Source organism: Lissotriton vulgaris, chromosome 5 (assembly GCF_964263255.1).
Source record: "Lissotriton vulgaris chromosome 5, aLisVul1.2, whole genome shotgun sequence".
Classification (NCBI taxonomy): domain Eukaryota; kingdom Metazoa; phylum Chordata; class Amphibia; order Caudata; family Salamandridae; genus Lissotriton; species Lissotriton vulgaris.
The window spans coordinates 207,526,330-207,541,141 of record NC_141693.1 but is presented as its reverse complement, the minus strand read 5'-3'; the positions used below and the strand labels follow the sequence as shown (position 1 = coordinate 207,541,141).

Sequence of the window (14,812 nt, the reverse complement as noted above, 5' to 3'; positions counted from 1 at the left end):
TCTCTCTAATTATGAGCTCATCAGCCGTGGACAGGTTGGTCTCAGTAACACAGTGTGTACAGGCCCACATATGATAATACCCAGCTCCCTTAGTGCAATGCATCAAAGTATACAAAAAGTGATAGTTGGAATGCTTAAATTAATCTCAGCCACTAATAATGAATCAGGCCACATCCAAATTCACTGTTATTTTGCACACCATACAAACGTATTGACTTATTGACCATTAGGAATTGGTCTATTGTGTGGCGCAAAATAGATGGCATGATTCAGGAGATTGGGCGTCACTTCGCTTCAGACGGAAAGCAAATTAATCAGTCCTATACCCTATAAATGCAGAATATAAACATGAGGAGGAACCTCTCAATATACAACTTCTGCTGACCCCACTCTAATACTTGGGTATTTATCTGAGCACTAAACCAGCGTAAGTCTATGAATGCAATGTGGGGACATTATTGACTGACCTGGAACATAGTATACTCATATGATTGAGATTCCGGATGTCCCTAATGGGGCGCATAGCTCTGAGTAAGATGATTGTACTCCCTAGTACCCTATACATTCTCTAACATATGCTATGCATATACGTGACAATTGCTTTTGTAGATTAGACAACCTGATGTAACTATTATAATGGGGCACAGGAAAATCTAAGATAAGTCTTCATGTATTAAAAGTCCTGTGGGAAGGGGGAATACAGGACACAAATTTTAAAATTCACCATGAAACAGCTACAATATTTAGTCCCCTGGTTTGAGGAAGAAGGAATGGACCCAGTAGATCAAACCATTAAGCAACTGATATGGCTGGTGGGACTGTTAGCACTCCCCTCAATCTCACATAAGAAACGAGTTTGACTACCAATTTCAATCTGAACAACCATAGAGATATGGGACAAAGCCTCCAGGGAGGAAGGGGACGAGTATATAAATGCGCAACAATTCAACCCTGGTGCACAGGATTATGTACCCTTCTCCCAGCCTTCCCGCGAAACATAAACAAGGAAGCTATGCATAACTGCATGGGAGATTGACATGTGGATGGCAGGTTGTTCAGTTATGCATCCTTCTACGATTGATGGGGCATCAATAGTAAACATTTTCTAATGTTTGCTGGGTTGACAGTGGCAATCCGGAAAGCCTGGCACACAGGCCTAACACACATCTCCTAAATCAGACGCTACTTGACATGCATGGGGGCAGCAAACTAATCACACTACAATATGGGCTACTGATCCCAGGAACTGACAGAAGAATGCTTCTACTAAAATACCTATGGGAAAGAGATATAGGGGAGGATTAGGGGACCGAAAGAAGGGGAGGTATCCTCAGTAATTGCAGGAGAGTCACTTGCAATGCCAGATTGAAACATATCTATTATAAAAGTATACACAGGCAATACGGAAGCGATGCTACATTTATTGCACAAAATGGAGCCCAACAAATTGGATTACTGGTGCAAACGTTGGATTGCAATGGGCACAATATGTTCATGCAGTGGGATGGCCAGGGGTACGGAACATTGGGGGAGATGTGATAACCGCACTGAGTGCTTTAACAATGGATCCCGCTGCAGCCAACTATACAGTTATGCTTGCTGGGCTGCATACTCTGCAGTTAACACACAAGAGTGATGAGCAAAGTAGTGGACTGAGAATAATAGATGCATGTGTTGCACTAAAGATGGATTATCAGCCATCTACTAACTAAAGGGCGGTGGACTGAGCAGTTTACCCGCTAGGGCCAGGCAGAATGTGGAGTAAGGCAGAAGTTAACATACACCGGGAGCGGAGTGGGGAGCTATGGAATGGAATATGCTAGAAATGGAAATGCAACAACAAGATGTAGATACAGCCCAAGAGGAAGCTCTGCAAAATGATACAGAGCTGACCAAGAGGGTGATGCAGGGGAATATATGTGTGATGGTACTTGTGATACTGCAATGTTGTGCCACGTAAAACCAGTCATCCCATGTCATGTGTGTGTCCAGTGATAAAAGTTGCTTCATCGGAAAAGAGAGGGTTGGCCATTAAGGAAATGTTGCTGTTATTGGAAATAAATAAAAAAAATAAAGAATAAAAGAATTTGCTTTGACATAGCTGCCAAGTTTTCCATGATGAGCTTCTCTTGTTCAGGTTTTTTCTTTACCTTTTGGAACTTGTACTCCTGTTTTGTAATGGAATAGATTACAAGTCCCACAATTCCAAAAAACCACCTGCCCTGAAGCAGGTAGTCAAACATGGATCTGGGAAACCTAGCAGAGCTGAGTTCAGAGTGAAAGTTAGGAAGAAAAATGGAACATTTCACATGTTCAGCAATGTTTCTCTCTGTCTGTCCAGCAGTCAATACATTGCATCTATCTGAGATGTTTTGTTTGGTGCCTTAATTCATAGCCACAGCTTTGGAGCACCACTATTTTTTGTAATCATACACAGACAAGCAGATTTGATATTAATGCATTTAATGTGAATACAGAGCAGATATATCACCTCAAGAAGTCAGAAATATACTAAAATAAAGCATGTATAGTGAAGGTTATCACAACAGGTAAAGCAAGCCAGTTTTTTTCGAAAGGGGCTTTTGTGGCCACCAGACCACTCTTTTCAGCTCTCAAAGGAGGTCTTGGCTCTTGTATATCCCCTGCAAGAGAAATACATTGATGTTAGTAGGATCAGGAGTGCTGAGCACCTCTTCTCATTATATTCCTGTCACTCTGCTAGAGAAATTAAAGTAGACTGGTTTGAAATGTTTTCTAGTGAATCTAATTGCAGCATGCTGGTTGTTAGATCTCGCTTGACGGTGCTGCTGTCTGCTGACCTATTGTTCCCAATTCTTGAACATAGACCCAGCGAAGGCTTAGACTGCCCCCAGAGGAGTATCTCTTTCTCATGTTCATACTAGTGGCTGCTTGGTGTATCATTGCACTTTTTTCCATTAAAAAAAATATACTGAATTGTCACACATTAAATTCATTTTCTAATGTATGAATTCTACATGGAAAGCAATATTTGTTTGTGTTGTTTTACACTGTAGAAGTGTATTTTAACCCCTTCGATGTGGATGACAAAGCCTGCTCGTCATGGGCATTACCTGCGCTGCGCGCATGACGAACTGGCTTTGTCACGTTACCCGTGATTTTTAAATTTCAGCGCGCAGCGGGAAAACCCGCTAGCGCGCATGCGGTTAATGATTCCATCTGGACTCAAAATGCAAGCCAGAACAATTGGCTTTACCAATGCTTGTTTGGCATTATCTTACAAATGACAAAAGTCGAAAAGGGCCTTCTACTGTTTAAACAGACTAAAAGAGTCCACAGCCCCCAACATCCAGTTATGAGAAGAGAAATGAACTATTCTCCACAACATTCCATCAGGAGTCTACTCTAAAATCCAGTGCACAGGCAAACGGACCCAGCTCGAAGCAGCTACAAGGTGTCCCTCTTGGGCTGGTGCATCCGGATCTCATAGTAGCAATGGAGGGGATGGGGGAGCTGCGGGCTAGGACTGAGGTGCATGAGAGGTGATGTGGGGCTGCAGATCTAAGCGTGCACTATTCAACCTACATGGATCCATTGCACTTCCCTTGTATTTCTGTTTTGCAGGGGGTCATGAATGCTTGTGCTCAAGACTAGGTACAATCCATAACAGAAATGTCTGCATTTATTCAGAGGAAAAGCTGCATGGCCCAATGTTATGTTAGTACTGAGTCCTACAAATGGAAAGTCTTTCACCTATGCCACAGATGCGCGTGTCCTTCTTGCCAATTCTGCCTACCTGTGGGAATGCCCCTGCCAGCTCTTCCTACCCATGCCGGGCTTTTCACTGATTCTAGGTCTGCATATGGATGCCAGTTCTACCAGTGACAGTTCTGCCCACCTGTACGATTTCTACCTGATCATAGCAGCTGTGCCCACCCATGTTGGATCTGTATATTCTTGCTTGTAGTTCATATCCATAAGTTTTCTTACCCAGCTGTTACTGGTAGACAGAGCGGGCATTGCTTGTGCCAGCTGTGTCTACCAGTGCCAGATATGCCTAATCCTGTCAGTTACATGCATCACTCATGGTTTGTTAAGAAGCAGAGCATATGTATGAGCTTTTCACGCTGCTTCTCATCCACTTGTGCTTCATGGGGGCAGTCGAGTCTAGTGCCATCTGCCATATGACATGAACTTACCTAAAACTCTCCAGGGACACAGTCCACTGAAAGAAAAAAGACAAGTAGTGTTAGTAGTGTTCTGTCTCGATCACCATCGTCACAGTTCAAACAAATATTGAATACATTAGGGGCCTCATTTATGAGGCTGTGCGTCACTTTTACGCCGCCGGTGCGTCACTTTTTGTGACGCGCCTGTGGCGTAAAAAATGCGCCTTGTTGCGCCATATTTACAAAGTGGCGCATCTAGGTAGATGTGTCACTTTGTAAACCCCTGCGCCACATTATACCTGCACCAGGTATAATGTATGCAAGGGGGGCGTATTGACGCAAGACAGGGTCATGGAAGTGACGCAGTGAAATCTATGAGATTTCGCTGCACCACTTCTAGGACTCAAATGCATCAAAATCTTACGCCTGCCTCACAGCAGCGTAAGACTGACGCAAGCCCTTTCACATGGGGCTTGCCCCATGTGAAAGGACACATTGCTGGAGTTGCGTCACTTTTGTGACACACTCCACCAATGTGTCCCTTTTGCGCCTACATATACATCAGAAATACTGACGACAGAGCGGTGCTCCGTTTTACCTGCACTGTGGCCAGGTGAGGTGGGGCTACATTCTCCTACCATATAGGAGAATTTCAGGTGATATAAAAAAATGTTTTCACTTGTTTCACAATAGTTTAGCAGTAGCACTCATGGTCCTGATGAAGCAGTAGGAGACCTGTGGGCCCCGGTTAACTGCAGAAACATGTCGACCTAACACCTATCTTAGTAGTTATTTGTTGATACTACTACTTACACTGTTTTAAAAAATTTGGGAGTAAGGAGGTGCCTATTAAAAACATTTTTACCCCCTCACTACCCAATTTTACTCATTTCACTTCAATAACTTATGATTTTCACTAGTTAGCACTACTATTCAGTTACCACTTGATGCCCAGAAATATTATACTGACACTGGGACAGACTGGTGAGATTAGGCTAAGTCTGGCCAAATCTTCTGAGGGTACGACTATCTACCTTCATGGTGAACGTTCCCAGATGATGTAGGGCGGGACAGGTTGGTAATCTGATGGGAATTTTCTTCGCATAGAAATAGTACCCTAGGCTTGATTTCGCTGTTCACTTAACAGTTGATGTCACGTATTGACAGTTACATACAATATAGTTCTCTTCTTGACCCATTGCTACACTGTTGTTGGTAGTTGTATATGTATAGGGGCAGTAGCAATCATCGGTCGATAAACATCCCCTAGGACCCCCCCTCTTTTCTTGTAGTTATGTATTGATTTTTAACCACATTGAATAGTTGAGTTTTGTGTTTTATCTATGTGTTGTACTATGTTTTAGAGACCTATGGTCTAAATAAACTATTTTCTGAATATTAATCTGTAAAGCCTGATTGGTATCACAGAAGCCAACTTTGGCTATGTAAGTCCTTTTTTATTTCAGAGACTTTGAATGAGTAAACTCAGTATCTATCCTCTGCAGAAAACAACTCTGGGCTATGGGTTTCTACCATTCTCAAACCAATTTATTACATGTATGTAACTATCGATTGGCCCAGTTAATGTAAGAAAATGGTCTGCAGAGTTATGTACATGAAATCAATTCCAAACTCTTGGGTCAAACTTTATTCATGGCACTGTCCATGAGCACGGCACAAGTACCACTTAGCTCTGCCTGAAAGACAGGTACCTCTCCTTTATGTCTAACTGGGGAACGGGATCTATGCCTTAAGGTTGCATGGCGGTCACCGAACTGTGGTTTAAGGAAGACTGGCAGTAAGCTGGCTGTACCTTGGGGCTGCATGGAGGACAGCTAGCTGTGCCATAAGGCAGCCTAGAGGTCAGCTTGCCGTGCCTTAGGGCTGAGGGTGCTTGGAGTAAAGCTAGCTGCCCCTTAAGGATGAAGGTGCTTGCAGGACAGCTAACTGTGCCTTAAGCCTGGTAGAACTGACGTTCCCTTTCTTGTTCTATTCTTTCCATTGGCTGGTCCATTCTACATATTGCCTGCAAAGGGCCATAACCCACCCTTTTTCCATTGCAGAATCTGGGGACGATCTTTGATACAAAGTTCTTACTTTTTTATACTCTGCACAGATAACACATGGGGTAAAACTAATTTGTGGCGAATTGAAGCTTTCTAATTGTTTGCTGAGGATACTTTGTGATCTATGATCTCCCTCCACAGCAGAAATCTGCTCACCTGGCATCTATTGGTTTAAAATACATGTGTAAAATAACGTGCATTTGTGGTCACTTTGGCTGCATTATCTCTATCATAGGAGATTTTGTTTTATTTAAAACTGCTGCCCCGTCTTCTTGCTATGTTCGCCTACCCCAAGATCTTTTTGTCGTATAACACAGTAGTTTCAGTGCCTTAAACCTGTATCTTAATACAATGTTTTGTAGCGTTGCTATGTCTAAGCATATGAAATAGTAAGTTACTAATAATCAATTTAATAGTACTCAATTCACAGCCTTCAAACGAATGATGGGTGCTGCTGGCCCTCAAAGAGCCATCTTTCCTGGTTGTTCGGCATTTTGTTACCTAACTAGTAAATGTGGTTGCATCTGCATAGTGAGGCTGCCATTGGCTTCCTATGAATCATGCAATGGCTGTATAAAACGAGTTGTTTTCAGTTGCGGGTGGACACTGTGGAGTCATGGGTCGACACATTTCACTTGACATCTATGGTTTTTGTCACTTATTTGTCAATGTCACGTTATTTTACTTCTGTTTACTTTAATGTATCGGTTAGCTAAGATGATTTTTCCATCTTGTTACAGAAACCCCTGATGAAGAGCCGGGAAGGCTCGAAATGCATTGGGTTTGTGTACAAAGCCTGATAAAGCATACATTTGGTGAAGAAAAGTTTAATAAAAAATACAGATGTAATTTTACTGTCTCCCAGTCGGAAAAGGAAAAGTTAAAAATTATGAACAGAATTTAGGTTTCAAAGGATTACTTAAGGAGTACTTAGATCAATTGGATACACTCGGGTGATGATTCCCATTTCTGGAAGTGCATCAGCGAGGAGAGCGAGACATGTGCCCAGGCTTTGTTCTATATATAGAAATGACCAGCATGCATTATGCTTACTGTCTCTTGGCAGGTGTGTGATGTCATCAGTTGAGAGCCCAATTATCGGTACCAGCATCTTGAAGTGTGCTATGGCTAAAGCAGGGATTTCATCGATTTCTGGCTTTCTACCTGCAAACAGAAATCAGGAAGACAAACAAAACAAACTTTTTAATGGGTTCAGTCACGATTTCTCATGTCACGTGTCATGTTAGTGTAACTTACCTGCACAAAGAAAGTCATGAAGTTTTAGATTTCACATTCTTATTACCAGTTAGAATTAGAATGTTTGTATCTAAAAGTGTAGAAAATGTGCAAATATTTAGGTTTTTTCTATACTCTTATATTTAGGGTTTTGGACAGTAATGGGACAGCATTCTGGGGGGGAGAGTGAATAATGGATAAAACTAATTGTGGGTAGTTTCCCATGTTATTAAGCGCACAAAACTACTACTGTAAAATGCAGCACTAAGTGCATTTTCAGGTCGAGCAAAGATATTGTAAACCCTATCTGTGCACATTTCGGATATGCATAGTCAAAGTGGATTCCTTCCAAATGGAAAATCCACTTGAATATACCTAGGAGTGGAGGTTACAGGATTACGTTTCATTAGATTTCACGAATGCCTGATAATTCTGAAACTATGAAAGAAGCAGCTGTGAGAAGACAATATGCAAGAACCAAAAAAAGTAATTTGGTAAAAAAAATAAGGCATGATAAACATGCCTGTCGAGTGCAGTTGATTTTTTCATATATTTGGAGAGCTTACACCTTTACAAGGAATTTAAATATGAAACCTAGAATTAATTTAGCTGAGCCTTCATATTGTTAAAGAGAGGACATTGTTTAAACCTCTTCGGTAATAAGAGCTACTGTTAATCAAGGGCAATCATTCTCAGCTACTAACAAATATAGTATCGCTCTCTCTCTTGCTCTGAGACTGACAGTGCCAGGGCCTGTTTGAGCAGGTGGTTTTACAGGAAGGCAAGTGGTTATATTGCAGACTTCATGCTGTCAGTCTTACTGTGTGTTATTGGATAGAGGGCGTTGCCATTGCTTGGGCTGGCTGCCACTTGAAGAGTCTGCCACTCTCCAGTACTACTGCCTGTGCCGTACAGGAGGCTGCACTGCTAAGTACCAGATCGTGGTATCATTTACTAGGTTTTGCCTCATTTACAAGAGATACTTACTAGCAGATGGCAAGCTTCTGAGAGCTCCTGTGTAATTGGTGAAAATCACTTAAAGCCTTGTGCAGTAAAAAATATTCCTTTGTATGCTTTTAGAAGTCACAAGACATCATTAGGATTGCCTCTTTCTTTACTTTGTTTCAAGCGAAATTAAGAAATGCTGCAATTTTATATAAAGTATTTATTTGAAATGTTTGTAACATTAGGGTGATGAATTATAGGGTGGTAGTAAATATGTGATCATAGCAGTGAAAGCATATGGGGTAAGATGAAAGGTAGTTCTGAGTAGGAGTGGTGTGTATTTTATGCCTCTGAAATGAATATCTAAAATGCTTTCACCAAAGTGATGACAAAGGCTGAATTCTGGATCACTCCACAAAGAGGAAGGGATAGAACAGAATTAGCAATATGATTGTGGAAAATGGTGACAACCAGATTAGCGAGAGGTCCTTAAAAACATAGCGGTCAGAATAAAGGATCTGTATGAAGAAATGTGGAGAGAAAGCGCATTCCTAAACTAAGGATTTAGGAATAGTGTAAAAGAACAGAAAAAGGATGAGGTCATGGAATGACTAAGCTGAGATATGATTCCTAGATGGTGTGCAAATTTGAACAAGAAAGGAGAAGTACCAACGAGCAAGTTGCAAAGTGTTCTCCTTGTGACCATCTCATATTAATCACAAAAACTGCAAAAAAACTCAAAGGCCATGAAATTCAGCATGATTTAACTTATGCTTGAAAATGACTACTATGTTTATGATGCTGTTAAGATTTCCAGCATCACATTTTCCCCATTGTGTATGCAAATGTAATTTGACAGATCGGCCCCTGGTTAACTGTGAGGAGAATCTATTGGTGCTCTTATTATGCTTGAAAGTATCAGCACAAAGTTCTATGCTTTGGTACTGATGAAAGTAAAGTGGGAAACTCCATGAACTGTGTGAAGGATAATAATCAGGAACTGCACCCTACTTTACTGAGGCAAAGTATGGATGCATGTACTCCAGCAGAGAAAAAAATAGAACTTGAGTTCTGTTTAAGTAAGATATGGGCAGAATTTCTTGATATGAAAACTTTTGAAGCAAGATGTGCATAAGGACAACCTTCAATGATCCAAAGTGATCTCTAGACACTAGTGGGTTAGGAAAAAGAAAGCCAACACGGATGAAAAAAGAAAGTGGGTTGGATTGAAGCAACAGGTCTTTTGAGCAAAATAAGAGGAAAGTAAAGTGGGGAATGAGCATTCCAGGTAAGGGACATGGTAATAGGAAAGAATACAGATTGGGTTGAGTCTAGAGGATAAAAGGAAGATTCAGTGAAAAGAGAGGAGAATAGGAGCCAATGTAATGGTCAGGCTTATTGTGAGCTTCTTATTTGGAGATACAGCAAAACCATGTTAAGAAGAGACAAAGAATGACAGTTAGGAGAAGAAGCGTCTAGAGAAAATGTCATCAGTACAGTAGGAAGATGGCACACTTGTAATATTGCAGGAAAGATACCAGACAAGAGTAATAGGTGCTGTGAAACAGGCAATTATCAAGAGAGAGACTGAGAGATTAGGAGGGGAGTGAAGAAGACAGTTGAAGCTGCTGCAGGGTTTTCATGACATATGAAGAGGAGATTGAGCTTAAGAGTAATATATTTGGCAAATAAAGAAAAGTGGACCTGCCTCTTGACTACATAGACATACCATGACCCATGCAGTGTTTTCTCTTTTCCCAGGAAACATGTTTTCCTAATTTCTAGGTATTTCTAGAATTACAAGACATCCTTGGCCTAACATATTCTTCTGACTGGCCTAGATGTGTGAGTTGAAATAGGACTGTTGATTGTAATGGACCCTCAGTGTGGGAGGGGACAGAGAGGCTATCAGTTGGTGTAGATGTATGCTGGACAGAAAACTGAGGGGCAGATTTACTGACACTTTACACCAAGTTCACTTAACAAATGTTACTCAAACCAATGCAAAGTGGTGTACTGGAATTTACTTTCCAATACAAATCCTGATTCGTGTTGGAAAGTATCCCTTAAGAAATGCAAAACAGTTCTTTGTGCTACTTTGCATCAATGGGTAATTCTGTGGAAGGTATATTGGCTTGCCCATGCAACCCCCCATGGATTTTGACTTAAAGCCCTATCTACAAAACAGGACTTTGTGGCAAAAACGACTTCTTCTTGGAGGCAGGCGTATTATTAGAGAAAAATCAACTTTTCTCAATCGTTATCCAATTATGCACCTGTGATGCACAGTAGAGCAAATATGCAAGATTTTAAAAGTATTCATCTATGACTAACTAAGCATGGTATTTATTACTGGAAGGAGATCAGTCTAGTACAAAATCTAGGTTTGACATCAAGCACACGCCCTTGCACCATGGTGCATGGGTGTGTGCATTGGTACAAGTCAGCCAACAGTGTGCCACCACTAGGAGACTAGCCACAGTGTTGTTCTGTTCTTTCTTTTTAATGCAACACAGTGCCACAATTTAGCAAATCTCCCCCTGAATTTCACAACAAACTGTAGGAAGGCAAAAGCATATCCTGCACCATGAACATGCCTGAGGGTGCATGGACTTAGACATTTGTTTGAATATTATGGCTGGTCATCATCATGTGTGCATTTAGAGCTGTCTGATTGCTCTGTGAATGTTCAAAGATGCTCTCCTGAGATGTTTCAAATAGATATATACCTAACAGTTTCACCATCTTGCAGGCATCACCGCTTTCTGAAACATTTTGGGTGTACTCCAGGATACTAAGTTCAGGGTCCCCATCGACAAATCGGATGTCACTGCTATCGAGAGCTGAAAAAAAACAACAGCAGCTGCTTACTCACACTGTAGGAAATGTGGAGGAAAGGGGTGCATATTACATGAAATTTATTAAGCAAAATGTAAACGTGCTGTAAAAAACATGAAAATAGGTTAGCAAAAAAGAATCACTATATCTAAATTAAAATTGCTAATTTGCTAAACTTCGTCTTCCACTAAATAAAGATAATTAAGACACTTGACAGCACATTTGAGTAGTCTAAAAATGTTGTTCCTCATGGAAACCGCTGTGGTTTAACAATATCATCAAATAAGTCTTTACTCATAACTTATTTTACTGTTTTATTAATCTGCATACATCTTAATTAAAAATTGGAAAATATATTACCTATGGCACCATAATAGGATCTTCCAATTTCTTATAATTGTATCAAAGTTTGTGTTGGAAGGACACTGCTAGGGTTTATTATAGAAACGTATTAGCCTTTTGGCTCTGACTAGCAATGACTGAGCATGAACAAGGCAGTGCTGGCTGAATGCTTGGTTGGCAATTGCTTTTGATGTTGGCATGGAGTATGTTTAAATGTGGTAGTAATGGGCAGCAAAGTGTACATCAAACTTCATTTTTGAACTGTTCTTAGTGCAGTCTACAAATGTTTCCAATGTAATGGAGGGAACAAATTGAAAAACATGTTTAAGATCAATTTATAAAGTACAAAATTGGGAGGAAAAACATTAAACCATGTCATTTTTACAATATATTAGGTAAAATAATGTGCTTCGACTCATTAGTTCTTGTATATCACTTTTTAAGATGGAATCTGCAGCTCTTTTCCCACCATAGTGCTTTTTGCTCACCGCATACACAGGTAAAGTTGCAGGGGTACTGGGCGAGGCAGGATGCAGCGACCCCTAAATGATGTCCACAACAGAATTGTGGAAAGATAGTGGTATTGTTATTATCCACTTTATGAATCCAGCAGAGCCTGTCATAGGTTTCTTGACTTTACTTCATGTTTCAGATCAGGGCTGACACAACCATTGAGTAGCTGAATGTGCCGGCTCCTCCATTAGGGCAGAGGAGCATCACCCATCTGCTGGCAGCAGAGAAAACATGACAAATAAAATGATATTATAACAATTTTATTATCAATTTCTTTTTTGTCCTGCCAGCAGAGCTGAGCCTATCAGCGGGCGGTGACATTACTGGTGATGGACAGCAGCGGGGAGCAGCAGTGGTGGGCACTGCACGTGTCCATGCCGGTTTGGCTGACTGTCTTGCAACTTGTTGCACATCCAGGAGAGGAACAGGCACAGGGTCCATGTCATGAGGGAGTGCCAAGGAAGACCTCTGCTACCAATCCAGGCACTTCTCTCATGCTGATTGATAGTATTACCAGCATGAGAGCAGCGTCTGAACTGGTTAGGGGAGTTCATTAGACTCTGGGAACCTGTGCCATGGACTGCAGGAACCGGAGCAGAGGACCAAGGCAGCTGGTAAGTACACTTTTAATTGTGTTTGTTTTCATTAAATGTTTCTTTTGACTCACTGACAGGCACTGTGGGAAACTTGCAACTCCAGGACTCTCAGTCGTGGCCCATTATAAACACTGTTTGGAATGAACTAGGATTGAAAGGATTGGTGTTGAGCCCAAGAGTATTGCCGGTTTTTGGCAGTGCCTTCTACTGGGTCAAAATATTCTGCCTGTGCTGCTCCTCCACTTTAATTTGACAGCAGCTGGCTCTGGCATCTAAGGCTGTTTTACCTTTACCTTCTCTTTTCAGGACTCTGCATGGTCATTGCTAAATACATTTACCACATAAGCACCCAGCCTGCTTTTATCATATATGCTTGATGAAGCAGGCAAAGTTAGCTGCCATTAGATGACACTATTTCATCAGTGATATGCTACCAGTAAACCAGGGCCCTGAATGTTTATGACTCAGGCTGCACAAAAGCTTTTGACAAGCCTGTGTGAGGTTATGAGCAAAGGAACCACAGAAGCTGGGCATGTTGCTCAATCTCTAGTTTAAAATGCTTTAACGAAGGGCCTCAATTAGACCTCGGCGGGCAGGTTACCCAGTCACAACGGTGATGAATATCCCGTCTGCAAAAATATAAATCCCATTATATTTCCGAGGAGATTTATAGTTCATCAGATGGGTTATCTGGCACAAAGAACCCTTCTGCGGAGATCTAAATCAGACCCTCCACGCACTAGCTCACTCATGCAGGGAATAGGCAAGCACAGGATCCCACAGTTTTGTTTGAGTTTCCCTTGATATTTGTCCAGTTGCTGTTTGACCTTCACATGATAACAGGTCATTCAGGTGGGTGAAAAAGTGTAAGTGCATGGAGTAGGCCTGGGAGAAATTTAAATCAAGTTGAGAAAAATCCTAATTTTAAGACTTTCGGTATTCACAGAAGGCATTTAGGAGTCCGAAAGTAAGGAGTCCCAACTTTACTACCACTAAATTGAGAAAAATCCTAATTTTAAGATTTTCGGTATTCACAGAAGGCATTTAGGAGTTCAAAAGTTAGGAGTCCTAACTTTACTTCTGCTAAACTGAGAAAAATCCTATTTTTAAGACTTTTGGTATTCACAGAAGGCATTTAGGAGTCCGAAAGTTAGGAGTCCTAACTTTACTACTACTAAATTGTGTAAAATCCTAATTTTAAGACTTTCGGTATTCACAGAAGGCATTTAGGAGTCCGAAAGTTAGGAGCCCTAACTTTACTACTACTAAATTGTGTAAAATCCTAATTTAAAGACTTTCGGTATTCACAGAAGGCATTTAGGAGTTCTAAAGTTAGGAGTCCTAACTTTACTACTACTAAACTGAGAAAAATCCTAATTTTAAGACTTTCGGTATTCACAGAAGGCATTTAGGAGTCCGAAAGTTAGGAGTCCTAACTTTACTACTACTAAATTGAGAAAAATCCTAATTTTAAGACTTTCGGTATTTACAGAAGGCATTTAGGAGTTCTAAAGTTAGGAGTCCTAACTTTACTACCACTATACTGAGAAAAATCCTAATTTTAAGACTTTCGGTATTCACAGAAGGCATTTAGGAGTCCGAAAGTTAGGAGCCCTAACTTTACTACTACTAAATTGTGTAAAATCCTAATTTAAAGACTTTCGGTATTCACAGAAGGCATTTAGGAGTTCTAAAGTTAGGAGTCCTAACTTTACTACTACTAAACTGAGAAAAATCCTAATTTTAAGACTTTCGGTATTCATAGAAGGCATTTAGGAGTCCGAAAGTTAGGAGTCCTAACTTTACTACTACTAAATTGAGAAAAATCCTAATTTTAAGACTTTCGGTATTTACAGAAGGCATTTAGGAGTTCTAAAGTTAGGAGTCCTAACTTTACTACCACTATACTGAGAAAAATCCTAATTTTAAGACTTTCGGTATTCACAGAAGGCATTTAGGAGTCCGAAAGTTAGGAGTCCTAAATTTACTACTACAAAATTGAGAAAAATCCTAATTTTAAGACTTTCGGTATTCACAGAAGGCATTTTGGAGTCCTAAAGTTAGGACTCCTAACTTCTGTGAATACCGAAATGAGTAAGTGCCTTCTGTGAATACCAAAATGAGTAAG

General features: G+C 40.7%; 1 protein-coding gene across 1 annotated transcript in view; it reads right to left on the bottom strand.

Annotated features, from left to right (window-relative positions):
• Nucleotides 1-2,457: 2,457 nt before the first annotated feature.
• The window catches only part of LOC147710502 (extracellular fatty acid-binding protein-like), a 57,363-nt gene continuing 45,008 nt past the window's right edge, over nucleotides 2,458-14,812 (bottom strand). Inside the window, exons 6-9 of the mRNA XM_086919362.1 lie at nucleotides 11,125-11,238; nucleotides 7,268-7,378; nucleotides 4,179-4,204; nucleotides 2,458-2,642 (exon numbers count right to left, since the gene is read on the bottom strand). Of these exons, the coding sequence (XP_086775488.1) occupies nucleotides 4,179-4,204; nucleotides 7,268-7,378; nucleotides 11,125-11,238 (251 nt within the window). The 3' untranslated portion in view covers nucleotides 2,458-2,642. The remainder of the gene's footprint in view (nucleotides 2,643-4,178; nucleotides 4,205-7,267; nucleotides 7,379-11,124; nucleotides 11,239-14,812) is intronic.